This window comes from Salminus brasiliensis, chromosome 16 (genome assembly GCF_030463535.1).
Source record: "Salminus brasiliensis chromosome 16, fSalBra1.hap2, whole genome shotgun sequence".
NCBI lineage: Eukaryota > Metazoa > Chordata > Actinopteri > Characiformes > Bryconidae > Salminus > Salminus brasiliensis.
The window spans coordinates 28,809,510-28,837,126 of NC_132893.1; the positions used below are offsets into that span (position 1 = coordinate 28,809,510).

At 40.9% G+C, this 27,617-nt stretch overlaps 2 protein-coding genes across 3 annotated transcripts in view; one reads left to right on the top strand and one right to left on the bottom strand.

The window, feature by feature from the left end:
* The window catches only part of lpar1 (lysophosphatidic acid receptor 1), a 36,612-nt gene extending 22,489 nt beyond the window's left edge, over positions 1 to 14,123 (top strand). Inside the window, exon 3 of the mRNA XM_072659148.1 lies at positions 9,747 to 14,123. Within this exon, the coding sequence (XP_072515249.1) occupies positions 9,747 to 10,048 (302 nt within the window). The 3' untranslated portion in view covers positions 10,049 to 14,123. The remainder of the gene's footprint in view (positions 1 to 9,746) is intronic.
* Positions 14,124 to 21,968: 7,845 nt separating this feature from the next.
* The window catches only part of musk (muscle, skeletal, receptor tyrosine kinase), a 33,306-nt gene continuing 27,657 nt past the window's right edge, over positions 21,969 to 27,617 (bottom strand). For both annotated transcript variants that reach the window (XM_072658799.1, XM_072658798.1), the window contains exons 16-17: positions 24,032 to 24,180; positions 21,969 to 22,700 (exon numbers count right to left, since the gene is read on the bottom strand). In XM_072658799.1, coding sequence (XP_072514900.1) covers positions 22,018 to 22,700; positions 24,032 to 24,180 — 832 coding nt within the window. In that variant the 3' untranslated portion in view covers positions 21,969 to 22,017. The remainder of the gene's footprint in view (positions 22,701 to 24,031; positions 24,181 to 27,617) is intronic.

Genomic DNA, 27,617 nt, shown 5'->3' on the forward strand with positions numbered 1-27,617 from the left:
TGATTGAACCCAATAAGCAAGGCCTTTAAGGCCTGATTCAGGTTTGTTGAATCTGAATTCTCAAGAGTGGTAGATCTCCAGGACTATGATTGCTCACCCCTGCTTTATGTAACTAACTTTCCAAATTTGAAGCTGACCGTAAAGATTCATTAATTCACTATTGCTTTAAAGAAAACAGTGGTGCAAGAACTGGTTCATGGCTTTGTAAATTGGGCGTCTGGCTGACATCCATTTTCATGGGAATTATTAAATGCTTCTAGCATGTGTTTTCGATGTATCAAAAAATAGCTGGGAACGTTCAAAAAGTTCAATACGATCCCACTGGTCGCTGGGACACCAAAAATGTGCATCATTTCCTCTTATGTGGTACCTTCAACAAAGGCCACTCTTCATAACCCTGCCAATAACATCAGCTTTATGGAATCAATATAGTTTTGTTTTTTAGTCTCTTTATTGCGGTGATGTCACATTGTCGTAGGGATTTGTCCTTGGGGTCTATTTATCATCTCTGATGGCAGTTCTCACAGTACACAGTGCTCAGATTTCCTTGAATCCCCTTCCTGAGCCGAGCCTTGGCCTTGGCTGTGTTTACAGTAGATAGTTCACAGAGCAGTGCAACTCTGTATCCTCGCCGTACGTCCTTAATGCTGTTTCTTTTCACCTCACTGAAGCAGTCATCCGTGAAGCAGCTACCTAGATATCTTACACCACCAAACAGTATGTTATCCTGTTACTCTGTTGTGCCAAGTCTAGGGCGTTCGAACAATGCAGCCGTTGAGTGCTCTACAGCCGAGGGTCTGTCGTCGCGGTCTTGTCGCCAGTTCCAGTGTTTGCCTTGCACTGCGTCAGCGTCACGCCCTGCCGGCTCCCCCCAGCGAAAGCCGGGACCAGAGAAAGAACCCCAGTCACTGAGAAGGACCCCAGAGCCGCTAGCGCCGGTGGGAAACAGTGGCGTTGTTGTTTGGGAGCAGTGCTCAGGGGGAGGTGGAGAGCAGTGGACCAAGGCAAGGGAGGAACACACACGGTTCTTAGGTAGTGCTGTCACTCCACAGATAAGAAAGCTCTCATGTCATTAAACAGCAGCTAAGTGTGTGTGTGTGTGAAGTTGTATGAATAGGTATTTTGTCCACATCAGTGAAAACTGTTACTACTCAGAGTTTCCGACACATACATTTTACTGCCACCGCTGCTTCGGATTTTTACGGCATTTGAAATTGTCATGAAATCTCAATTACGAAACCGAGGGCAGAGGGCTTTTAATTTGAAATGGCAGATTCTGGAGTTAGATGGGTTTTACAGTTGAAAATAATGGATATGGGGATGCCATCGCTGCTGAAAAAATCCTAAAGGAAATACTGCTATTGTGCCTAAAGAGTTTGTGATGGACCTTAGCCTTTAGCTCAAAGATTTTAGCCTTTAGCCCAAAGATTCCAGGTAGGCTCTGGACCTGTCGCGACCCTGACCAGAAAGAAGTGGATAGGGGGAGTGGCTTGTTTCTTACCGTTGACAGAAAGAGTAGCCATGTTGATCTGACGTCATACACCGAGCTCGGAAGATGCACTATCCCAGCTTTCCCAAGTAGGAATTCACATGACGGGGCTTTCTTCACCGAAGGCCAGGAATTTAGTCACAAGCTCTACTTACATTGAACCATTTCAGGTTCCTCTGGGTCTCATCTTCCGAACTTTGCCTGATACTACGATCCAGTTTACCATCTGACACATAGACTCGTAGTAAACCCAGCACTATCAGATCTTCTGTTCAGTTCAGATGTGTTATATAGGAGAAGCACCACCATGCTGAAAGCCATCTTAGAGGCGATGCACTCGGCAGCTTTGTAGTGCAACTGATCACTTCAGTGTGTGACGTCCCACATCTGCTACACAGATGAGCAGGCAGGTTCTAAGTCTCTAGAGGCTGTAGCAGGGTTATTCCTGATTTCTCCAGGGAAGCTCTATCAGAGATGGAAAATAACATGGATCTTGGACCATCTGCATCAAGCTTCATAAATAGCACATTTCCTGGGTACGGACACCAGTTTTACAATCTGCCGACAGACGTGCGTGGAGTCATAACAAACCACCGCTGTGATGATTTTACACTGCATATCTTAGGCTGTGTAACTGTCATTAGATCCAAATTACAACTCAGCAGTTGCCAATTTAATTCAAGAAAAAAAGGTGCCCAGTTTAACAAGCCTAAATGGGACTGTCGTTACTCTTCTTACAGGGCGATAACAGCTCTGCATTCTAGGGATGGTTAGATACGGTTTGATATTAGCAACCCATTGTATTACTGGTTTAGGTGCTATCACAGCACTGTCAATTAGAGGGAAAACATTTAAAAAGACGATTAAGATTATCCTAGTTCAGGTTTTCTATTGATACATACCAACAAATCGACAAATAAATCAGCTATAATTATGTAAAATTGAATGACTACTACTGTTCAGATTATGAGTGTGTAAACATGAACGCACCAACTGTGCAGACCTGTTGCAGCAGGTAGTTTACTCCTACTGTGAAAAGATGGTAATCCAGTGGCATTCAGAATTACTGAACCGTCCATACTGCATTTTCCTTTTAACACCATTCTAAGGGCTTTATTCACCAACAGCTTCCAGAGAATTTTCTTAAAAGAAAAAGTCAAAATGTAGCTTTGTAAATCGAACAGATCCCAAATAAGAAAACACTGGTGAGTGTCAGAGTCTTCGAGAAAACTGTCAGTGGGTTTTAAGAAGAAATGGTTTCTTAAAAACGGTTGGTGAAAAAGACCCAATGATGGAAAAAAAAACATGTGAAATATCAGATCTTCTGTTCAGTTCAGATGTGTGTGATTACATTAGTTCATACGGTCTTATAGGAGAAGCGGTTATATACGGTTATATAGGAGAAGCAGCACCATGCTGAAAGCCATCTTAGACGGTTCTTTCAAAGGTCTAAAGAATCGTCATGTTTCTCCCAAAGCTCTTAAACTTTTCTTTTTTATGGAAATTCTCAATAAAAATATCCACTTGTTTTACTAAGGAAGTAGATCTGAGATATTGTTTAAAAGATGTCTCATGAAGATATCAGCTGGCCCGAAAAACACGATTGAACATGATTGATTCTGTCTAGATTTCACCACCAGTGTTTCCCAACTCCATGGCACTAACATGCCATGTTGTGATGTTAGAAGATCAGTGCAGTTGAGAGAATTTCAGTAGAAGCACTAAATGACTCAATAGCTTCCATATTTAAGAGACGTTGATGTGGATGTTTGCCTGTGTTCAAAGCAAGAGTCATTGCCAGTTATCTCTGACCAGACAGCGGTAGACAGATCATTTGCTGAGTGAACCAGTGGAGCTACACTGTGCGCTATACAGTACAGTACATACTATATGGACAAAAGTATTGGGACACACCTCTTAATCATTGAATTTAGGTGTTATATTCAGTCTCTAATCGAGCTCCTAGCCTTGCAGTCTGTCTTTACACATATAAATAAAAGAATGGGTCGAGTTGTTTCATAAGTCGCTCTGGATAAGCGTCTGCTAAATGCCTTAAATGTGACTGTAAAAAGCTCACTGAATTCCAGTGTGGTTCGGTAGGTAATAGGAGTCACCACTGCAACAACAAGTCAGTTGGTGAAATTTCTTCCCTCCTAGATATTCCACCATCAGCTGTGAGTGGTATTATTGAAAAGTGGAAGCATTCAGGGACCACAGCAAGTGTCCGGGCCGAGTGCTGAGCTCAGCACATAGAGCAGAAAAGTGTCCAACGCACTGCTGACTCAACAGCTGTTAGAGCTGTTGTCATAAAAGCTCCTGTAGATGTAATGTGTAGGTGTCCCAATACTTTTGTCATGTAGTGTAGATTTCACGACGAAGTGAAAATGCTCCTTCAGTTCTTGCGCACTTGCCCACTCTTCAAATATAGCAGCTGTAATGATGAGCTGGCTTGTATTTAACACATGGCCACATGCTAAAATGACTCGATTGTGGCCTCTTTTTGTTCTTTTGAGAAAATGGGCCAATTTAGTGAACACTTGCCTCATTCTATCGTCTTCGCTCCATGACTGCTTGGCAGCGGAGCTGAAAATGGAGGCATGGGTCATTTGCGATGATTTCACAGATTATACAGACTGAGTGAAATGCGGCCTTGACTGCAGCAGCTGAATAGTGGCTTGAGAAAGAGCGTCTGGACGAGTAATCCAGAGCAAACGACTGTGCTTTTGCCACAGAGTTAAATCTCAAGTCTGCGTGAAAGCTTGCAAGGCATGTGCTAAGCACTTCCACAGGTATTGGCATCTCAGTGAGGCTCCACTGCAGCCACTTTCCCTCAATCCACGTCTGCATACCTCTGAGACCACAGGCGTTTGGTCATGTCTGTCAGTAAAGCGTTGCCAAAACCAGATTCTTATGAAATACAGTTTTTTTCTGTTATCACAGGTAAACTAATCTTGATAGTCCTAGAATAGCTCTGACTTACGTGCTGAAGCTAGAGGTTCTGTTTTTTAATCACATTTGATGATTCATGTTTTGCAGTCTCTCTCTCAGCTTTATAGTCATTCAGTGAGTGTCACCAGAAGTGTAAAAAGTCAAACACAGCTGAGCTCTGAACCCTTAGTTCTTCTTTCTCACTAAAAACCCAAATAAGCTCCTGTAAAAGGTTACTCTGTGCCATCGTCCGATGTGTGAATGGTCCCCAAAAATACTTCTTTCTTCCTTTTTTTTTATCTCAGAGTGTGAGGACCTTAATGACTCAGAACATACTAGATCCCTGTTAAGCAGGGTGATGTGTCAGGCTTTGCAATAGAACATAAACCCCTGCATATGCCCGTCAAGGTACATGACACATTATTGCCTGGAGCATGAAAGGCCCAGCATTCACCCCACCGACACCAGCACCACCACAGCCGTATATCACGCCTTGAAGTCTGTGGCTATTTTCACTTAGCAGGAACAGCCGCTTCATTGTGCCAGATTGTGTTAATATACCTTAGCGGAAGTGATAAATTGAAATCTTGCTCCGAGTCAATGCAGAGCTTTGAGCAGCTGCCAGTTTAAATGCTTTCTCAGCTTGAAAGGAACGGAGACCATCTGGGGAGGGGAGGGGCGCTTCAATGAAACTGGACTGCTTTCTGCAGTTCTCAGCTCTGTGTTATTTACAGTGTTACTACATCAAACCACTGTCCCTGATCAGCCTTTTTCCTTTCTTTGACTTTGTCTCGTGACTCCAGCTGCATGTGTAAATTATAAGCATATGAAATGACTACAGTGTACTCGCAAGAGCTCAAAATGATCAGTTTATTAACCTGCTGCTCCAGAAGCAGCCAGTCTGTACCTCTACAGCCTGATCACTACAGTCTGTCTTATGTTAAGAATCAGCAGGATATTGCTGAAGTGGGTGCAGTTCTGCATGTCTTTCAGTTCTGTGAAGATGTTCAGGATTATTGGGAAGAGATTGATCTTGGCAAACGAAAATTAGTAATATACAATTTGCTATATCAGCGGTGATGTATGTTTTAAGTGTAGTAGAGCCCACATTGGATAATGATACTATTCATCTTTTAAACATCTTAATTTAATTTGCTAAAACATTTATTTTGTGATAAAAAACTGATGTTCATTTAGTAAAAATGTGATTAAATCGCTCCAAACAGCTATAGAGAAGCTAATTAACGAGTTACCTCAGAACTCAGAAACAATTACCAGAATTTGATCATTTTGCTCTCAACAATTTTATTTTTTTCTTCATATTTTTAATATTTTAATTTTTTTTAAGTAGATATTTTTTTATTACGCCATGCCCAGAATGTTCCTACTTGTATAACTGCTATAATGTGGCTGCATATGTAGATGTGTGAATGTATACTAAGGTAAAATGTGCAAGGCAAGCTGAGGCAATGAGAAGAACTTGAGAAATTTGGGCTGGAGTTCTGGGGGGGGCTTCGAGCTGATGGGACCAGAAGCCACACCCCCCTTGCCAGGTACAGGTTGAGTATGAGTGGATCATCAGGAGGAGCAGGGGCGGTGGTGGGGTGCAAGTTTTCGTCACAAGACAAAAAGGGAGAGGAAGAGGAACGGTTTTATGGTGTGTAGAAATGGAGGGGAGGAGTTTGGGCGTGGTCCCACACTTTCAGTTATTACATAACTCCATGATGCAGACTCAACTCTGTTGTTCATAAGTATATGTATGTGTTATGTTGAAGAAGTTTGGACTTTGTATGCTTCTGTATTTGGGAAAAAAAAAGGAAAAACCAATAAAAACATAATAAAAAGTGCTGGAAGTGCTGAAACACAGGCCAATTTTAAAATATACACCTCCACCAAAAATGCACATCATCAGATTTTGGGAACCTACTGCTGAAACATTATAACGCATTATGCCTTTGGATACCAGTACTATACCTGTCAGGAACAAACTTTAAAAAGAACTGATTTGTTTGGACGATAAATTGATGTAAAATAAGTGTGATAAATGATATAATTGTAATTTTAAAATCATTTTTATGCCACTGATAAAATAATGTTAATAGATTCATATATTAATGCAGTAACAGCCTTTTAAAGAGCAACAAACCTTTCAAAATGAAGACATTAATGTTCAGACGTTGGAATTAGAATATAAGAATGTTTAAATATATGACTAAAGTAGAACCACTGTTTTTTTTAAACTAAAAGCTGACATACAAGCTCTGGGTTCACGTTAATGGGCTCTGCTTGCACATTTGGCTTAAAGCCAACATCTTCCCACACCGGAAAACACCAGAGTGATGTCACTTTAGACGTGTGACCATGCTCAATGTGTTACCATTGTCATTTAAAGACAGACCTATCACCTTTTGTGCTGTTAGTGGCTGTGCTATGATGCTCACCACACTGAGTGATAGACTCTCAGTGTGTATCCGGTTAGCAGTGTTAAAAGTCCTTAATCTGCTTCCCCAAGAGGCTCGTTAGTTTTACACATTCTGCAGCAGCTTTGGCTGAGTTTGAGTCCGAAATGGTAAAAAACTGATAGACTGACAGACATACTTAACACAGCACAGTGAAACACAGCACAGTGTTTCTGCAGCCGTGCTCGAGGTTGGATGTGGCGTGCATGACCGCCTGGAACCTCTCTGCAATGCTTGTGGTTATTTCACAACTGACGCAATGCACACACGGTTTCAGTTTATCTTGCATTGGAATACAAGCTACAAATATCTGTGTGTCATCTGAATAAAGGGTGTGAAAGACTACAGGGTCATCGCGTGCAATGCACTCTTTTCCTACACAATAGATGATGCTGCCTGCTCACACACTCGAGCTCGTCTCTGACAGATAGCAGAGAGAGAACGGAATAGCGTGACTGGCTAGAATACATGCTAGTAAACACAATGGACAGTGTCGAGGTCAGCAAAACTACCGGGGTCGTGTCCGTAGATTGTACGATAGGTCGAGAGCGTAATTATCACGGCAGGCCTAATCAGTAGCTGCTAATCATATGAGCAAGGCCTCCTAATTACTAATCAGCTGCATTAGCACGTTTAATTACAGTCTGTAAATGGCCTTTTATGTTCAGCTTTGCTTTCAATGAATTAAAACGATCCTGCAGATACAAAAACATGTCTCATATTGGGCTGATCGATCTCTAATTGATAGCGAAAGCTGCAGTTTACTTTTCTCACACTCGATTTCCCTTCTTTGTTGACTAATTCAGTGCAGCAGAAAGTTAAAGCGAGGTCTTGGTGGAGGAAAATGAAAAGACCCAAAAGCACCAGCCATTGAAACACAACCTCCTGTTGAGCTCATTCAGAAAAGAGCAAAACATGTGGCCGAGTCGTGCTGGAAACGGGCCGTTGGAGTTTATCTAACTCCTGAGAGTCCCCACATAGCTTCGAAGTGATGTAAAGCATGCGAGAGCAGCTGTGTTCCCTTAAAGAAAAGCAGGCCAGGCAGATATCATTCTCTCTTGCAAAATACCAGCTGTAGCCAAAATATTTATACTTTCATTGAGAAACAGCAGTCGAGAAAAAAAGTGTGCCATCAGTTTGTCAAGCTGGTAAAGATGTGACGTGCACACTGTGAGGGTCCATGTTTCGTGCTCTGAAATATTGCAGGGAACATTTGGCCTCAGGAAATTTCACTCACACACCTGCTTTCCCATCCATTTTTCATTGAAAGGTCACATAACACAACCCCAAAAGCTGCTTGTTGTCGCTGTTGGAACAAAACCTTTCTGTCACCGGTATTATATTTATAATTTATAAATGCCAGCTGCCCTTTTTAATTCCTGTGGAATTTTCTTAATAAATTCAATGTATTTTTTAATAAATTGACTTTCATCTTCTGTCAAATGACTATTGATTTTAGTTTATTTTAGTTTATTTTAGTTTATTTTATTAAGCCCGGGTCCACTCTAAGGACTGCACCACCAACCTTTTTAGAGACAGAGGCTGTTACAGCTATATACAAGACATTACACGGTATGTCTTTCTAGTGGTGCAGAACAGAGCCTACATCCGCCACCTAACTAACAGCAACAAACAAAGGATATATCATTCATAAGATAGAATAGGAGGGGACTTAAAAAATAATACATTATAAAAGGGAACCAAATTGCATCAAAAGTTAGCTACAATTTTTCCAGAGTAGAAAAATCTACCAAAAGATTACACCAAATGTCATTGAGAAGGGCAATAATGAGGTGCATTGGGATGCCAAGGCCCAGGAGACTAGAGAGTCTGTCCATGGCCTTCATACAAAAGGCATAAAAAGTGCATGGTAATAGTTATCAATTTAACTCTTAACTTAACAAAGTTACTATTTTGGTGGTTTTGTTCCAACAGCAGTATATTACTTTAGATAACTGCCAGAAATCCCCAACATCAGTCCAGTAACATAACTTATATACCAGCATCTGATATAGTCTAACAGTTCACTAATTTCCTAGTTCAGGTCCTTTTTCAGTGCTCGCTTTTTGGGTCATTGTTGAGTTAGACAGTTAGACCACTGTCCAGCTGAACCACAGGTTTTGCAAAGATTAAAAAAAGCAGTAAAGGTTTATTCCGAAGTGTGGGTTCGTGTGGGTTTGTAGTTTAAAGCCTAATAACACAGTATAACCCAGCTCTCCATGCACAGTATAAAGTGGTGGCTCAGTGGTTAAAGTGCCGGGTTACTAACCACAGGTTTGTGGGTTCAGTAGCCAGGTTCACTAAGCTGCCACTCTGACCATGGCCTTTAACCCTCTCTCTGTTCCGGAGGTGCTGACCCTGGCTTTGCATCATAAACTGGGCACTGTTGCTTTAGGAGAACCTTTGAGTTCTAGGACACCCTGTGAGGAGCTGGGAGCTCAACAGATCAGTCTTTTAGTGCATGTGCCAGATGCCAGTGCTGCCGGGCTCAAACACTGTGGAATTCAGCGTTCCTCCTCATTTAACACACCTGATTCAACTCATCAGCTGAAGAGCAAAGCTTGTGGCTTGTGACAGACATTTTTTTAATTTTTTTATTGTAACTGGATGTGGGCATGCGAGACAACAAACAAACAAACTGATAAATAAAACTGTACCTCATGTGCAGGTTTCATAGGGAATTATTACACACAGTGTTTATTTAACATCGAGCTGTTCAATGTTCTAGAAGTACTACTGTGATATACAGAAAAGTCTGTTGTGATCTCAGGTATTATAATTATGATCATGTATGACATTTTGTCCACCACAACCCATTGTTTGTGTCATCGCCCACACTGATTTTCCTTCTGTTTTCTGACATTCCGCAGGTGCCTTCATCGTGTGCTGGACTCCTGGCTTAGTCCTCCTGTTACTGGACGTTTTCTGCAACGATTGTAACGTTCTGGCTTACGAGAAGTTCTTCCTCCTCCTAGCGGAGTTTAACTCGGCCATGAACCCCATCATTTACTCGTACCGGGACAAAGAGATGAGCGTGACATTCAAGCAGATCCTCTGCTGCCAGCGGCAGGAGAACATAAACGGTACGGCGGAGGGTTCCGACCGCTCAGCTTCTTCCTTCAACCACACGGTCCTCAACACACCGCACAATAACGACCACTCGGTGGTTTGAAAGTGAATGTAAGTGCAAAGCTGGCACTATCAGGATCAAACCCAGGACTGGAGAGAGAAGCCCCTCGCCCAGTGGAAGCATTTGCATCAGCGGTGACTTCATGTTTTTTTGGGCTCATAAAGGGATTCGTTTGTTTTATTTTTATACGAGTTCATTGTACTATATTAAGTATTTAAGGACTAATCTACGTTGCGAGAGGGTCCAGCCAGTCTAACACACATTTCTCTCATTGCTTTCGCAATGCTAGGAGAGGAGGCCATTTGAGTATTTCTAAAATCTGGGGGTCAACCATTGAAATTTGAAGTGAATTTAGATTGTAGAGTGTGGAAATCCGCACAAAAAGAAAAAAGTATTAATTCCATTTACCTTTTTTTAAAATGCTTTTGCACTACAGAGATACGCAGTGCGCTCTTGGGACCACTGATGAATGGCAACAGTTTCTACGATATTATATGAAATATGTTGTATGAAATATGGTGTGTGTTTTCATATCCCCTATGTTGCACTGTTGCTACACATAGAGTAGAAGCTCATACTCCCCAGAACATCTAGGATGGAAAGTCACCAGTGATGTACTAAAGAAGTCAAAGAGTTCCAGCTAGTCCGTGCCTCAGTAACTCGAATCATTGAATCAGGCTTAAAAAGAGCTTGTTTTGGGTCTTTTATCCCAGCAGACCACAATATGTCCAGAAGCCAACCTTTTAGGGTGTGTTTATACTTGTAATTCGCTTCCCTTGGTCTGGACCAAGCAAGAAAATGATATTTTGGTCCTGGTTTGCTGGTTCATACAGAAATATCTGCAATCCAATCAAAATGCGATGGAAAACAAGGTGACATATGATGCATGTATTCCAGAAGACTGTAGAGGTCTGCACAAAGCGGGTGTCTTAGCAGAAAAAAAACTGTGGCTAGGCCTGTCACTATAACTTTGTTTTTGTGGACAATAAATTGAAGTAAGAAGTAAAAGTGCGATAAATTATATTATTATCATTTTAAGACCATTTCATGCCCCTGATGTAATAAAGATAATATGATAGCATAACAGTGCAACTAACCTTTATTAAAATTTTATAAGACTATTCAGACATTGGAATTGAAATTTAAGACTTATAAACATTGTAAATTAATAAAATAAAGCCACTGTTTTTAAACAAAGTCCACATACCAGCTCGTTCAGGGTAATGGTCTCTCCTCGAGCTTTCAAAGGGCAATGGGCAAAATTGGTCCTGTCCATATATTGTATTAGCTTTCCATGAGTTTCAGAGCTGTGGAATACAGCTTTGAAACCAAGTACATTTTGACCCACTCTTCCAAACTCTCTGGACAGAACTGTGCAGTCTTGGGGGGAAAAAGCAGCTATTAACTGACTTACACCATATATTCAATGGCAGCGCGAAATCCAACACAGCGTTTCTGGAGCCATACGCGAGGTCAGGCTCAGCATGCATGACAGTAGCAGCAGTAGAACTGTACACCACACTATTACTAGTAGTAACCTTTGGTGGTAAATCCACGGTTCATACGTGCTGAACTGTGTGTCTGGGGGGCGGGGAGTGGCAATCCGTTAGACCACTACCTGTCGCAGGCCGCTCTGTGTGTAAGGAGGCGGCAGTAATAATGTACTGGTCATTGCGTGCACGATAAATAATGCTGTCTGCTCACAGACCTGTCCTCGCCTCTAACAGAAAGCAGACCAGCGAGCAGAACAGCGCTCCTGGCTACAATCAACATCTCTGCACACGTAAAACAACATAAACCCAATGGACAATATCGAGGTCACCTACAATTATTGAGATCCTCTCCATATACTGTACAATAAGTTGATAATGTAATTATCGTGACAGGCCCACCGACTTTTCTTTGGTGCGCACTAGAATTTAAGAGGCAGCGTTCACACTAACAGGAATTGCACCGGGGTTCGTTTTAACCAACCGAAGCTGACAAGTATAAACACACCCTCAGTCTCTGGTGTGATCCTCATCATTTTCCACGTCACATTTGAGAAGTTCTTGACAGTATTTCCTTTCATCAGTTGCATCCCAACATGAATATGGATCATCTACACACTTGAGCCATTTTTTAGGGTCCAAGTCGAGAACTGGGAGAGATTAGAGAACCACAGGTGGCCTGTAGAAGCCCTTCCCCAAATGTTGATGTCTGTGGAAGAGATTTTGGATACTGAGTGGGTGAGTGAGTGGGTGAGTGGGTGAGTGGGTGAGTGAGTGAGTGGGTGAGTGAGTGAGTGAGTGAATGAACGTCCATGTTTTATTAATTGACGTGAACAACACACTGCTAACATTCATAACTCAGAGCATATATGTACTCAGAAAGCTTGTATTAACAGTACAGATTGTTGATAAGAAACAGAGTAGGCTTCAGAACGGGTCGTGTGTGTGTGTGTGTGTGTGTGTGTGTAATGTTGTATATGTTAGCAGCCAGGGCTGACCTGAAGTGCTGTTTCTTCTTGTGTCACTGCCATGAGCACCATGAAATATATTCCAGTGGTTTTTCCAGCGTGAATACATCTTGTGACTACATAAGAGGCGTTAAATTATCAGTGTAGGATGCTCTGTTCTTCCTATGTAAGTGTATGTATGTATGTATGTATATAATATATGTGTATATTCAATGTTAGTTGAAAGGGAATGTTTATTTTTAAGGCTAAAAAAATTGGACCATGTTTTTTGCTTAACGAATTTTCTTAAATTCATTTTTGAAGTCAATTTTGGGGCCAAACATGTTCCCTTTTTTTCCCTTTTATTCACCTGAAACTGTAGATCCATCCCTGCGCTACACTCTTCAAAATAAAGGTGCTTTAAATGGTGATGAAGGGTGAGCCACGCCATAAAGGAACCTCTTTTGGGTCCGTAAAGAACCATGTTTGTAATAGAGATCTATGGGTGTGAAGATGTTTCACTTGATGTACAGGTTCTTCACCAATTTCAAGGTTCTTAACACTCACGCATCTCTATTACAAACGTGTTCCAGGTGGGCATAGGCTTAACCTCTCCTGGTCCCATCATTGAGCCTGGGGGGCATCCATATGTGGGGCCAACATGGAACCTAAGGACAAAATGTTCTGGTTCCCTATTAGGCTACTTATACAGGCCCCACATGGACATGTTAGCTGAGTGGTTCTTCATGGAATCAAATGTGGTTCTTTTATGGAATAACTCAAAAAACTTTTATAACACCTTTATTTCTATAAGTGTATTCTGGACAAAAGTATTGGGACACCTGCTCATTCCTGTTTCTTCCGAAATCAAGAGTATTCAAAAGAGTTTATCCCGCTTTTGTTGGAGTAACTGTCTCTGCTGTCCTGGGAAGAAGGCTTTCTACTAGATATTATAACATTGCTGTGAGGATTTGATTACATTCAGTAACAAGAGCGTTAGTGATGTCAGGATGTGGGATGATCACCACCCCACCTCATCCCAAAAATACAGGATGGAGCCCCATCCATCATTCCAGAGAACATTTACATTTACATTTAAGGCATTTAGCAGACACTCTTATCCAGAACACAGTTTTACTGCTCCACAGCTCAATGCTGGGGGGCTTTATACCCTTCTAGCCCACGCCTGGCATTAGACATGGAGCCAATAGGTATATGTTCATCTACTCCAGGGAGTACTATAGTGTACTATCATTAGTTTCAGTGTCCCGCTGCCACACATTGTTCTACTGAGGTCCTAATTAAAGGCTCTATCCTTGTATTTTTCATAGTTGCAGGTTTAGCTTCCTACAGACAGCCCAGATCACCTAACCTCCTTAGTTTCAGAAGCTTTTCTTGTTTGTCCTGAACCAGCATGGAAAGACCTTGGAGAATCCAGCTGTGCATTTTGTATCACTGGCTGCAGGTTTACATGCTTCAACATTAATGGTTTGATGTTGAAAAACCGTACAATGTTTGTAATGTTAATTTCATGCAATTCTGATCTCAACCAAAAAGCATAACTCATTATTTTTGTGTTCCCTTGTTCAAGCCCGTTCAATTCTGTATGGTAACATTCATTTAACACTATAATTCAATCAGTGAATCTTTTTCAAATAAACTTGTATGGTATCAGACCAACAGTCACTGTTTTATTGAATGAATGAATGAATTGCTTAATGAATGAAGGTGTATTTTATCTGTTGTAATACTGCAATACAAAAATCACGACAAATGTGCATTATGACAAATAGATTCTTTCATATTATCGAACTGCATTATTTTAATACCAGAGTTTGCTATTGTGAATAAAGGGTATGCACAAGACGTCACAGGTGGCCCACCGAGAGGCAGGGTTAGCATTCAATGTGAAAGAGCGACTGACTGTACAAACAGATTCAGCAGGAATCATTATGACCAGGGTCGTAACACCAAAAGGCAAAAAAACAGAAAGATTAAGGACCATTTAAAGCAAAAGTAGTGTAATATTGATTCGTTTGAGAGTGACAAAAAAATGAAAGGAGCCCCATGTAAAAGTTTGGGCACTCCAAGAGATCTCACATACTTTTTACCAAGATATTATTCAATTGTTCGGGTTGTTCACAATCCTCTTTAGGGTCGTTAGACCAGGTGATGCCAATTTCAGAGCTTTACAAAAGACTCCTTCTTCCTTTTCCCACCAATCAGCAGCCATAGGCTCTTCTAAGCAGCTGTCTAGTACTCAACAAAATAATCAAAGCCCACAAAGCAGAAGAAGACTATAAGAAGACAGCTAGGCTTCATGAAAACCTATTCTGCATCTAGAGCACAAAAGTGAAGTGTCATGAGTTTTCAGAGAATCTAAACAAGCCTGATGCAGTCCTCCTCTGGACTGATAAAGTTAGGGTAGAACTTTTGGCTGCAATGAGCAAGGGTACGTTTGGAGAAAAAAGCGTGCAGAACTTCATGATGAGAACACATTTCCAACTGTTAAGCACAGGGGTAGATTGTTCATGCGTTGGGTTTGTGTTGCAGCCAGTGGCACAAGAAAAAGAATTTAATTAAATACCAGCAGCCCTGGTGGTAGTTTTTTTTCTGTAGATTTTACTAGATGGGCTGCATTTAATTTAACAAGACATTCTATGACTTTCCAATAAAGTGCTAGATTAGAAGTGCTAATCATGTCTAACCAGAGCCTCAGAAAAACATACTGATAAATACTCTCATATCACTTTTTGGGCGGGGCATTTATTAAGAAATCTTTACACATTGCAAAGAGAATCTATGAAATGGTTTGGAAAAAACAACAAAAAATATTATTAAAATAATAATAATAATATAAAATATTTTACTACAATTAGTTACATTTTCCAGGCCTACAGAAAAGCAGCTCTTAACTGCCACTTCATTTCACAGCTCACAGATGACATATTTAGGCCACACGTCCATTTCATCCCCCAGGAGAGTGACCATGACAATGAAAGCAGAGTTTTCCAGTTTTTCCTCCAGACTGACAGGAAGTTCCTGTGTCCAGAGCAGACACAGGCTGCTGAGTGAGAGGGATATCACGCTCTCAGCAACGCCACTGCTTAGGGATTCACACATGTGCTCAAAAGAGCAAACCGGCATGAAACTCTCCAGTTTAGTCTGTTGTGTGTTCCATAGGAAGCATGGCGTGCATTTTGGAAAGAATCATGAATGTGTGGCATGTGAAATGTAGAGCGTGTGAGATTACGAAGACAATCAGAGCACAGTCTGCCTGCTGGAGAAAGCCAAGTTCCTAAATCGGAGCAGCTGGAGCCGGCATTCCACTGTGTTTGCGTTGCTCTTGAGTAATGTCTAATATTGAACATGGAATTCTTTGACAACTTATGAGGGATATCCATGTTTCCGGCCTTTTCCAGGCACGCTGTTGTCTGCATCCCAATGCTGAAAAATATCTTGTGGCTTTGTTACACGGATTAGGCAAAAAATGCCTTAATGATCCTGTGGTAATGTGACCGTATGTGGTGGGAGGACGCAACGGAGAGGACCCATCAGTTCTTGGCAATTTATTAAAGTAAAAAAATACAGAAAATAAATAAAGGAAATGCATAAAAACACTCACCGGGCTTCTCCCAGACTCCCAGAACTACCCCCCTGGTCTACAAAGGTAGCCTGCTAGGCCCTGCCACTCTTAGGAGACAACAAGCAGTGTCGTCTCTTTCCCGTACACTGCTACCTAAATACCTCCCCTATCCCTGGAATATACCATCCTAAGGGGTCACCAATTCTGCCATAATTCATTCAGACTTCTCTATATACATTCATTTCTTACTGCTGTGCATGTGTGTTCTTAAGCTAGCTTACTCCAATCCAGATGCATCTCCAATTACTACGGGTGTGGGGTAGATTTAACCACATTGGTGATGTGTCTGGCGCCTTGACATCATCACAGATCCCATTATCATTTCAGCCACAAGTTTAGAACGAGTGCATTTTCCGCAAATAAATATTTAATGAATTAGGAAGGAGTGGCCTGGCGTGTGATTAGCTCTGGTAACTCTGCATAGAAGCATTCCTATTTTTTAGCAGCTTCTGGAATAGTTCAGATAAACTTGACAAACTTGATGGTTACATTCAAATGATAAGACAAAGCATGATCAAAACCCGGTGGGCCGAAAGTGTTATTATACACTTGTATTACCAAAGAATATAGATATACCATCCCACCAGTTTTTTATTGTACAGAAGCCCCTGTAGTTGCTGAGTAATACACATTAGTGTGTAATAAGCCTTTCTGCATGAAAGGGGTTGAAGGAATATTCTAGCATTCTGCAACTTAATGGTATGGTCTTTGGTATCTGTAGTATGTGCTCCATTACCCGAAACAACAATCCTGACACTTTTTAAAGCCAATGGGCAGATGAATGGAACGCAACATCCAAAATATGTCTCATATTCAGATTTCTGCAATATATATTTTTTTCATAGACGCAAAAGAAAAGTGGACATTTGTGGGAATGTGTTTTTGTTGCTAGCTTTGTGTTTGCTAGCAACAAAGACCAATCCTAGCCACCCACCAGCAACTAATTTAATGTAGTTCTGGTCAAATAATTGATGTAGAACAGTTACAGTCTTCAAATGACCTTACAAGTGGCAATCATCAGGGCCCAAACACTGTTCACCATTTTGGGGCCAGTAGAACACAAATGATAGGCAACGGCTCTATTGGAGCATTGAATGTGTATAGTTGTTGAACTCAACCCCACTGTAAACCTCAAAACATACAACTGAACTGTACCAAACCAGACTGAACAGCTATTTTGCACTATGACTATTTGCACACATGTACAGATGTTCTTTTCTGTAAATATATTTTCAGCTCTTTATTACCTTTAGTACTTTTTACTTTTTTAATTTATCTCCTACCCTATTTATTGTTTAGTGTCATTTTCCTTTAGTTTAAGACTGTGTTCTGTGTTTTTTGTTACTTGTCATACATGTTGCTCTCACCAAGACAAATTCCTTGTATGTGTAACATACTTGGTGAAATAAAGAGATTCTGATTCTTATTCTGATTCTGATATTTGGGTCCCCCCAAAAGCATTTTTTTTTATTTTAGGTTAAAATCACTGAATCACAGATGACTGTTTTTTAATTGTCACCTGTCACCTAACACCTAGCACCACAGTTTACATTTACGGCATTTAGCAGACGCTCTTATCCAGAGCGACTTACAAAAGTGTTTCACTGTTTACTCAGCTGTTTACTAACCTCAGCTAGTTTTTATAGACTAAAATTCAAAGATAAATCTAGGCTTAGATACTACTAAACACCAGTCAATATGGAGACCATAATACAGTTGCTACGATAGAGATGCAGCAGAGGTCAGGAGGTCAGGTTACAACATGGAGGAGTATTCCTTCAACTGTATACTGCAATCATTGTAATTATGGTTGTAGTAAAGTGGTTGTTGTGGCACTATGCATAACACCACTACTTGCCAGTGAGCTACCACACCACGTGGGAGACTGGGGTTTGATTCCCGGTCTGGGTGACTGTGCTGTGCTACACTAATAAGAGTCTTTGGGCAAGACTCTTAACACTGCATTGGCCCTGCCTCTGTAATACACGTAACCGTGTCAGTCGCTCTGGATAAGCGCGTCAGATAAATGCCAAAAATGTAAATTGATATGCAAATACGGTCATTCAGAGTGGTTTGGTATGATACGGCTAATTGTAGAGGCACTTACTGACTCAGAGAGCAAGGGTCTACAGCGCAAATATACCTGTTTTATTTACATCCAAAAGTTCATTCAGAGTTTTGAAATGTAAGGTTAATGAAGGCAAAATATCAGTAAATACAAACTTTACCTTTCTGGTACTTTTTCTCCAGACAAACTACCCTTATTTACTCTCCACCATAAATGGACTTAAAAAAAAGACAAATTATATGTTCAGGTCGAAACCATATCTCAAACCTATCATAACACAATGTCAGGTAACATAATCATAACCATTTCATGTAATAACTTTCTGTGAGGGAGCTTTTAGAGGCATTAAACACTTCAGACATCTGGATCCTATCACCACCATTGTGAACAATTCTGACTCAGCAGGTTTCTCTAGTTTCTCTCACACTGTTTCTCTCGCAAACCCTTTGAAATAACGTTCTGTATGTCTTTTAACCATTTAATTACGCTCACATTCGAAATAAGCATTGAAATCCTAATTTTAGATATACATTAGATTTCGCTTACTGTGACCCAGAGGTTCCCAGCTGTTCAGGGCTATATAAGGATGACCAGGTGTGCGGTCTTGTGGCTATTACAGAAGGGATAATATTTAAAGTCTGAGTGGAAATGAAAAGGAAAAAAAAACATCAAGAACCTACAAGGAACTACCACTGAAAACCTCTGCATATACAGCTGAGAAGGAGCCGGAGAAGGGAACACGGACCACGGGGAGGTCAAACGTCAAGAGGCCTGGAAAAACAGTATTGCGGTTTATCTTGTCAAATAGAGATTAAGCTTGAATTACAGTCTTAATCACCAAGCAAATGATATCTGAAGGCAGCTCGCTCAGTGTTTACTTTGGGCAGGTTTAGTCAGCATGTTTAGATGTGACTCAGGCCTGCAGGGTTTACAGATGCTGCTGGACTTCAACTCCAAGGCCACAAACAGTTTAGAAAAGCAGTAGGAGTCGGCCGTGCACTTTTCAGCAGCTCTGGAGCACCGAAGCCAAAAAAGTGCTTCATATCGACACTAGAACAAACAGTATTATGACAGGATGATTTACTATAGGAAGCTTCTACTTGATGGTACCTCCCCACTCTGCAGTGGTGGAGTGACACTGGGAAGGAGAAGACTCCCCCTTTCTCTCTTTGGTCTCCAGACTCTGGAACTGGAGCTGGATTGTTTGATTTTTTTTGGTTAAACCACAGCGTCATACAGGTCATGGAGAGTTGAAGGTTTCGACTGACTGAGTGTGCTGGAGTCCCAATTTTACCTCCAGCTCGCCTCGAGTGTGCTGAGTGTGTTTTTTCTGGCCTGTCGTGGGACGCCTGCGGTCCACATTGCCTTGCTCCTGAGGGTTTCTTTCAGTGGTGGCACAGAAGGCTCTTTTTTACATCATCAGATGAGGCTTGAAGCTTTAACAGGCCGAAAAAACAGGCAGGAGCCTTTCTGTAGCCTTTCTCACATGCAGCAACTAGCTTTCTTTAAACACCCTGTTTTGCAGTGGGCTGAGGGACTCGACACTGTCCCAGCACATTCCTTTCAATTCAGTGTCCAGAGTTCAAAAGCAGGACTGACTTAATTCCATGCTTCATGGATCAGTCTGAGTCTTCTGATGGAGTGCTGCCCCCTACCTGTCATCACAGTAAATGCACAACAAAAGTTAAACAGTGGACAAATGTACAAGAAATAAGAAATGGGACGTGTGAACGATGGCTTTATTTTACACAGACATTCATGGTTGTTTGAAGCACAGTCTGGAATCTGTACTCTGTACTGATTCTACTTAAAATAGAGTTCTTAACTCGTAACACTGTTTACAATCAATGCAGAAATATCTAGAAAAACACTGACTGGTTTTAACATGGATCTTTAGATTATCGACTGCTTCTGAAACACCAGAGATTCAAGTAAGAAATAAAACATACTGCCAAAAAAAGAAAGTCTCAGATTGTGGCTTTAAAATGACGACCAGGGCCTCCACATCAAATGCTGTATACGTAGGTAATAGTCATGTTTTGTGCATGTACAAATATGGATATTATGGAGATATGCACTAGATTTCAAACCTTTTTTTCAAAACAGTTTTGTAGCCTATATACAGCGGATATCAGCTGCACCAATGTTAACAAGACGGTAATCTCTGATTAAAGGCTAGGTAATAATGGCTTCAACAATATTAAAGCAATTTGATGCCAATAAAGTGTATAACATCATTCTGGTCTGTTTATCCCACACATGTATGAGGGTTTATATAATGTACAGGGCTCTAGAAAGCTGTATAATAATAAAGACCTGTTCAGTATTCTAAATTCACAGGAACAGACAGGTGTATGACAAAGAATTAGGCTATTAAAATAAACGTCCGGAAAGGATCATATTTAAGAAGTGGAGAGCAAATAAAAAATAGACAACCCACCAAAAAGGAATTTAAATAAAGAATTACAGTTAGTTGTTCTTATTGTATTCACTTTCTGTTCACTGAATTTAAAATATAAAAAAATTGCATTGAAACCTTTTACCACTGATAATTTGTTGTATAATAAATATTAGAAACTGTTCACTTTTTCAATATTTAATGTTCTGTAAACAAGACGTGAATACAATAGGTAAAGGTATAGACTGCAATTCTTTATTATATATAATCAATCATATATATAGATAGAATATGTATATATTCATGAAAAACTTTCATTAAAGTGGTGCTTAATGCATACAAAAAAAACAAAACTAACATATGCATATCACACAAAAACCTTGTATCTCCAAAATAGTGATTTACAGGAGGAAAAACGTTTCCATTTTCAATGGAAGTCAATGTAAACTGATTTTATTTATGATTTGAGGCATTTTGGAGCATTTCTATTGGTCATGAAATAAATGCCTGATTTAAATGATTTAAAAAAGTAATAAATGGCTAAAATAAAGATACAAGGTTTTTGTAGTGACTGTGTTCTGTATATCTGTATATGTGTATATTGTGTGTCTATGGTTTCTTTATGTGTAGACTGTTAAAATATGAGTAAAAAAAGAACAGTGATAAAAACAATCAGACATACAAAGTCTATTAATCAGAAAAAGTCATCAAACAAAATGAGTAAAGTGAGGCTGTGCCAATTTGGAATACGCTACTCTATTCAAGCAGTACTGCGGTGACAGCGAGGTGCAGCATCAAGCATTCTGTGTGCTCCACTTGACCTTTTGTGTCGATCAATAAATATGTAGGGCTTCAATAATTGTGTCACAAATGCACTCAAAACCAATATTATACAGAAAAAATGTAAAAAGGTTCATCGATCAGGATCGTGTTTGGTGGAAATGTCATTCACTTATGAGCCATCATGAGCATGTCCTTTACCCACGACTAGTTGAAGAGTATGTCTCTCTGATGCTGAGCTTGCATCAATCATCAGGCCATGGAAATGTCAGTGGCGTAGTTTTGACCTAGGTCTAGCATAGCTACATATTAAATCTCTCCCAAGCAGTCAACCCCAGACTGATGAAAGAAAACCGGATTCCTCAGAGGTCTTCCATGATTATGATGGATTTTGGATTAGACCTTCTTTCGTGGTTCTTCAGGCTCTGCGTGGAGAACCACCACAATCCAGTTAAAGAGTAATTTGTAGCTAGTGGGCTAATGCTATCTCTGAGAGTTGCTTTTTCTACTTTGAGTGGTTTGATGATGCACTCGTTAGCTTATATCAGCAGCCCTCAAGGCAAGTGACCTCAGGTCAAAAGCTGAAGATTCCTCAGAGCTCCTTCAGGTCCGATTTGGATTTTCTTATGGTTCTTCACTGCTTATCATGGTTCTTCCTCCTCTATACATGCAATGGAGTGTTTCAGGCCATGCTAGAGTGGAGCATCTGGTTGTGCATGCGATCTAGTATGCGGTGGATACTGGCAAAGCTGGGCCGGTCGTTGGGGTGGCGGCTCCAGCACAGGCGCATCAGGTTGTAGAGTTCCAGCGGGCAGTTTTCAGGGCAGGCCAGCACATGACCATCCCTTACGTAGTAAATGACCTCCTCGTGGGCCATGCCGTAGTAGGGCTGCATGCCGTGGGAGAAAATCTCCCACAGCACCACTCCGTAGGCCCACACGTCCGACTCGCTAGTGTAGCGGTTGTAGAAGATGGACTCCGGGGGCATCCATCGTATGGGGATGGCATCGTTTTCGCTGGCCTTGTAGTAGTCGGCGGCGTAGATGTTTCGCGACAGGCCAAAATCGGCGATCTTCACCACTAGGTCCTCACCAACCAGGCAGTTGCGCGTGGCCAAGTCACGGTGAACAAACTTCCGCTCAGACAGGTAGGCCATGCCTGCGGCCACCTGCTTAGAGACGGAGAGCATCTCCAGGCAGCTGAGGGGCGAAGACTCAGATTCCGAGGCGAAGCTCTGACCCGTCAGGCTTCCCTGGCTCAGGCTGCGATGCTGGGCTGGAGAATGCCTCCTCAGATACTCGTTCAAATCCCCGTGGGCCATATACTCGAACATCAGACACATGGGCTTCCCAACGGCACACACCCCTACAGAGAAAAACACAGTGGGTGTAAATCTATGATCTCACTCTTACAATGTTGTCCAGAAGTCTGAGAGCAGTTAGTCAAATGAAAGTAGAATCTCTGAACATGGCTTTCTAAAAGGTTTGCTTCAATGACAGTATGCACTCAAGATATTCCACCAAAGGTATATTTTTGTACAAATGTGTTAACATGGTCCGTGTCACAAATGTATTATTGACCTGGAAATAGTGCAGAATTACTTCTGTTTATATTTGAGTTTTTGCAACATCAGTGTGATAAATAAATAATTCTTTACCATGAATAATTATTAAATGAAATGGCAATGAAAATAATAAGAATAATATTATATATATATATTGGGATTATATATTAATTGGGGAATTCTCTACACAGTAGTAGACTCCTGGGATTCAGTACACCAATTGTGAGCAGGGTTTATATCTGAAAATAACTTTTTATTTGGCCTGCAAAAAATAAAGGACTGCAAAAATACCAACTTGATTACAATCATTTCTAGTCTGCACTTTTAAAACAACACATCATTAGGTACGTCTAGGAAACAAACATCCAGATCAGGCTGAGCTGATAAATCTCCTCACCAAAAATATCTCCCTGTGACTCTAAAGCTAATGCTAAAGGTATGAGGTAGGAAGCATTCGTCCAGCACACTGTAGATCTTGCTGCTGTCCTCAGCAGGGGTTAGGGTCAACACTGAAATGAACGTGTAGATCTATTTTTGTTTTTTTTCTGTTGTCGTACCCTTGAGGGAAGGATACACTACAAACACCAGGCCATTTTAAGAAATGCCGCTAAGGCAGCTGTGTGCTCAAAAAAGCTGAAAATCACATGACGATGAGGCTTATAAGTGAACTTTAAGCACATAATTAAGACTAATCAATCAAGGCAATTAAACATAAAATGCTTGTTTTATTTATGCAAACTTGAACCTATTTATCTACCTTTCTGCCTGACTGTCTGTCTGCCTAGCTGTCTATATATATATATATATATATATATATATATATATATATATATATATATATATATGTTTGTCTGTCTATCTATCTATCTATCTATCTGTCTATCTATATCTGTCTGTCTATCTATCTATATAAATGTCTATCTATCTATTTATCTATCTATCTACATAGAATATCAGACAAAAATATTAATTAATAGAAGGGACAGATTTGCAACTCAGAGAAGTCAAGCTCTGACTGTCCAAGGGAGAATTACAATTTGGAAAGCCCTTTAGAAGGACTCTTCCCACTTGGATATCAGAAACTTTGCCCAGTACAACATAGTTACCATTAGTGAACTACAGGGGTACGTACCCAGAAGCCGAACGATGTTTGGGTGATCAAACTCAGCCATGAGAGCTGCTTCTCTCTGAAAGTCGTTCTGCATATCAGCTGAGGCCTCTTCCTTCAGCATCTTCACTGCTACCATGGTGAAGGGTTCGTGCGGTAACAGGCCAGGAGCCCTGCAGAACAGCCAAGTACACTTCAGTTAAAGAAACAGTTTACACAATTTTTTCTCTTACCCCAAATGTAGTCAATCAGCCAGGACATGTTTGGTGTCCGTTTGTGTCTGTAGGTCTGCACCAGGGTTAAAGAAGGCAAAAGAAGCTTCTAATGGTTCTTTAAACAATGCTGGAGAAGATCTCATTTCCAAAAAGAATCATCTTTGTAAAAGAGATGTGTGAAAAAGTGCAGTGAAGAACATTTGTAAGGTCTGAAGAACCTTCACTTCATGTAAAGTTTACTACCTAAATTAAATCTCTTCTACAAACATGGTTCTTTTTAGAGCCAACATTGGATCTTCTGTAGCATGACTGAGTATACGGTACACCCCACCTACTTTTCTACTTTTGTGTGTGTTGGGTATGCAACACACTCTTCACTAAACTACCCCTTTAAGAAGGTAGACGGCTCAAGCTAGTGCTGACAGTTGTTTTTCTCTGTTTTTGTTGGTTTGCTGAGGTATTGTTTGGCTTACATCAGCAATGTGGCAATCACAGTGTCCCAACACTCCTCATTCAGAATGTTCTTCTACCACAAAGCTGAGTCAAGTAGTGAAGCAAGGAGCTGTTTGGTTTGCCTCTCTTATCTCAGAGCAATTGAATTCACGAGCTGAGACGTTGCAGACCAGCTTTCTTGGCCATGACACAGCTTTACGATCCTGTGGCCAGAGGATTTATCTGAGCGTGCACGAAGACCTGTGCTGGTGGGCTGCTAGCGTACACACTGTGGCTGTAATGGTAAACAGACATGCTGTGTCACGCTTTTGTCCCGTGGTTTAGCTATCCACACAACTCGAACTCCTGAAACTTTTTTTTTATTTTTCAATGATTCCATTTTTGTATCGACTGACAAGACCTACGTAGCTTACAGTGGGCTAGATAGCCCTTATTTGGGTGGTGCAATTAACAAACCACACCGTCACGCAAAAAAAAATTACACCTGAATGATTCTGACAGGACATTTCCATGGAGAAAATTTGAGATGTTACATTTCCAGGTAAGAAATGTAAAAACTTACATATATGGCATAACATATATGAAAACTCATATATCCATATATTCCATATATGCTTGGGTTACAGGTAAGTCTTGAAGCACGTACACACTCTCAATCCATTAACCAGTATGTTTAAATGTCTAATTTTGGATTGACCGTCATGGTAAACATCAGCACTGCCATTAAGAGAAATTTTTATCAAAAGGGATATCAGAGCACTGGTCTCAATCAATCAAAAAATTATATATCCTGAGGAAAGATAATTCTGCAGCTCTTTTTTCCATAGGAATCATGTGGACAGCTGGAGGAACAGCTAAATGTCTAAATGCTAATACTAGGCCAACCAGCGAAGGTAGATAAGAAAGGCCAATTCTGGGTACAATCTCTTCATCTAGCCAACTGCACACCATGCCAAGCCCCCTTAGAGGAAATCAACACTATCCAGTAAGTTATGGAAATAATTATCTTGTAAACCTCTTGGTAGGTTTATGCTAAGCTAGGCTTACTTATGCTATTCTATGCTATGCTGTGCGGCTGTCATGATGAAGTAAACAGCCAATAAAAGCAGAGCTCATCGCTTTTTTTTTTAATATTAGCCCCTTGCAAAAGGTAAAGCAGCATGTTTCATTCTGAGACAAAATAACAGGGTGATAAATAGGCTTTAAACAACATTTGGGCAATTTTTGTCCCAATCAAAGGCACATACTTACTATTTATACATCACAAAACAACCTAAAGTAATCATAAATGTATTATTAGCACCCTTTCAATGATACAATGCGATGCAATATGCTAAGTTTTGCCAGGAACATGTACTTACAAGGTAAAAAAAAAAGGTCTATTTTGATGTCTATGTACTTCTTGAGACAGCTCAAGAAATTCAACCTGCCACAGACCCTGATGATCCAGTTCTACACAGCGATCATCGAGTCCATTATCACAGCCTCCATAACTATCTGGTTTGGTTCCTCCACCTCACAAGAAAGAACCAAACTCCAGCGCATCATCAGGACAGCAGAGAGGATCATAGGATGTAACCTGCCATCACTTCAGCAGATCTACTCCAGCAGGATGAGGAAGCGGGCTGGCAAGATTACATCTGACCCCTCACATCCTGGACACCTCCTCTTCCAGACACTCCCCTCGGGTAGAAGACTGCGGTCCATCAAAACCAGCACAACACGTCATGCTAACAGCTTCTTCCCCAGAGCTGTAGCGCTCCTCAATCACAGTGGTCACCTCCCACTGTAAACCTCTAAACTTACAACTGAACTGTACCAAACCGGACTGAACAGTTATTTGCACTCTGCCTATTTTGCACTATGACTATTTGCACATCTGTACAGATGTTCTTTTCTTTTCTGTAAATATATTTTTCAGCTCTTTATTACCTTTATTACCTTTAGTACTTTCTACTTTTTTTAATTTATCCCCTACCCTATTTATTGTTTAGTGTCATTTTCCTTTAGTTTAAGACTGTGTTCTGTGTTTCTTTGTTACTTGTCATACGTGTTGCTCTCACCAAGACAAATTCCTTGTATGGGTAACATACTTGGTGAAATAAAGAGATTCTGATTCTGATTCTGATTCTGATTCTGATGTCAGGTTGGCAATATCATTAGCCTTTATTTCACTGTGTTTATCATCAGGTGATACATCTCACTTTGCTTTAAATGATGTTGCTTACCAACATTTCTGTAATATTTCACAGAATTTGATTGGACTTCCCCAATATTTGATGTATAGTGAACAGGATGTGCTGCTTGTATAGGCTTAATATCATCAGGCCATTATAAAGCAGACTATAACAGTGGCCTCAGATCAGGGCAAAAGGTCAGCTCCTACAAACATGGGATTCGTAATGGCAGGGGTTCAGGAGCGGACTTAGCATGGCATTAAAAGTGCACTTCCTGTGCTGGAGGCTCCCGAATGTTCCTGGAGAAGGTAAACAGTAGCGGGGCCTCTATAAATAGTGCCCCCGAGCTGCGCCTGCTGACACGGTAGCGTCTGCTGGGGAAGTTTCACATTGAAACCCATATGATGCCTGCTGTAGCCTCATCTCCGCTCCTATTTCAGGCACAGGCCGTGTGAGTTAGACACCCCGCACTGGTGCTGTTCCCAGGAGTCTCCATGCACTGCTTGGATACTTTCCCATTGCAGTCAGATTGCAGCAGTTGATATACGGCATGTGTGTGTATATGTGTCATGTCCATGCACGGTGACTCGAGACTATGGAAGCCTATTTCTCAGGCCAGCTTGGTGACTTCTAAACTCTTCTAGTCCCCCATTTTCATTCGGCATCAGAACAAATGGACAAAAGTAGAAGTTTCATACTTGATACAGAATGCACTTGGATGTACGGTAAATGGGCAAAAGTATTGGGACGCCCACTTATTCATTG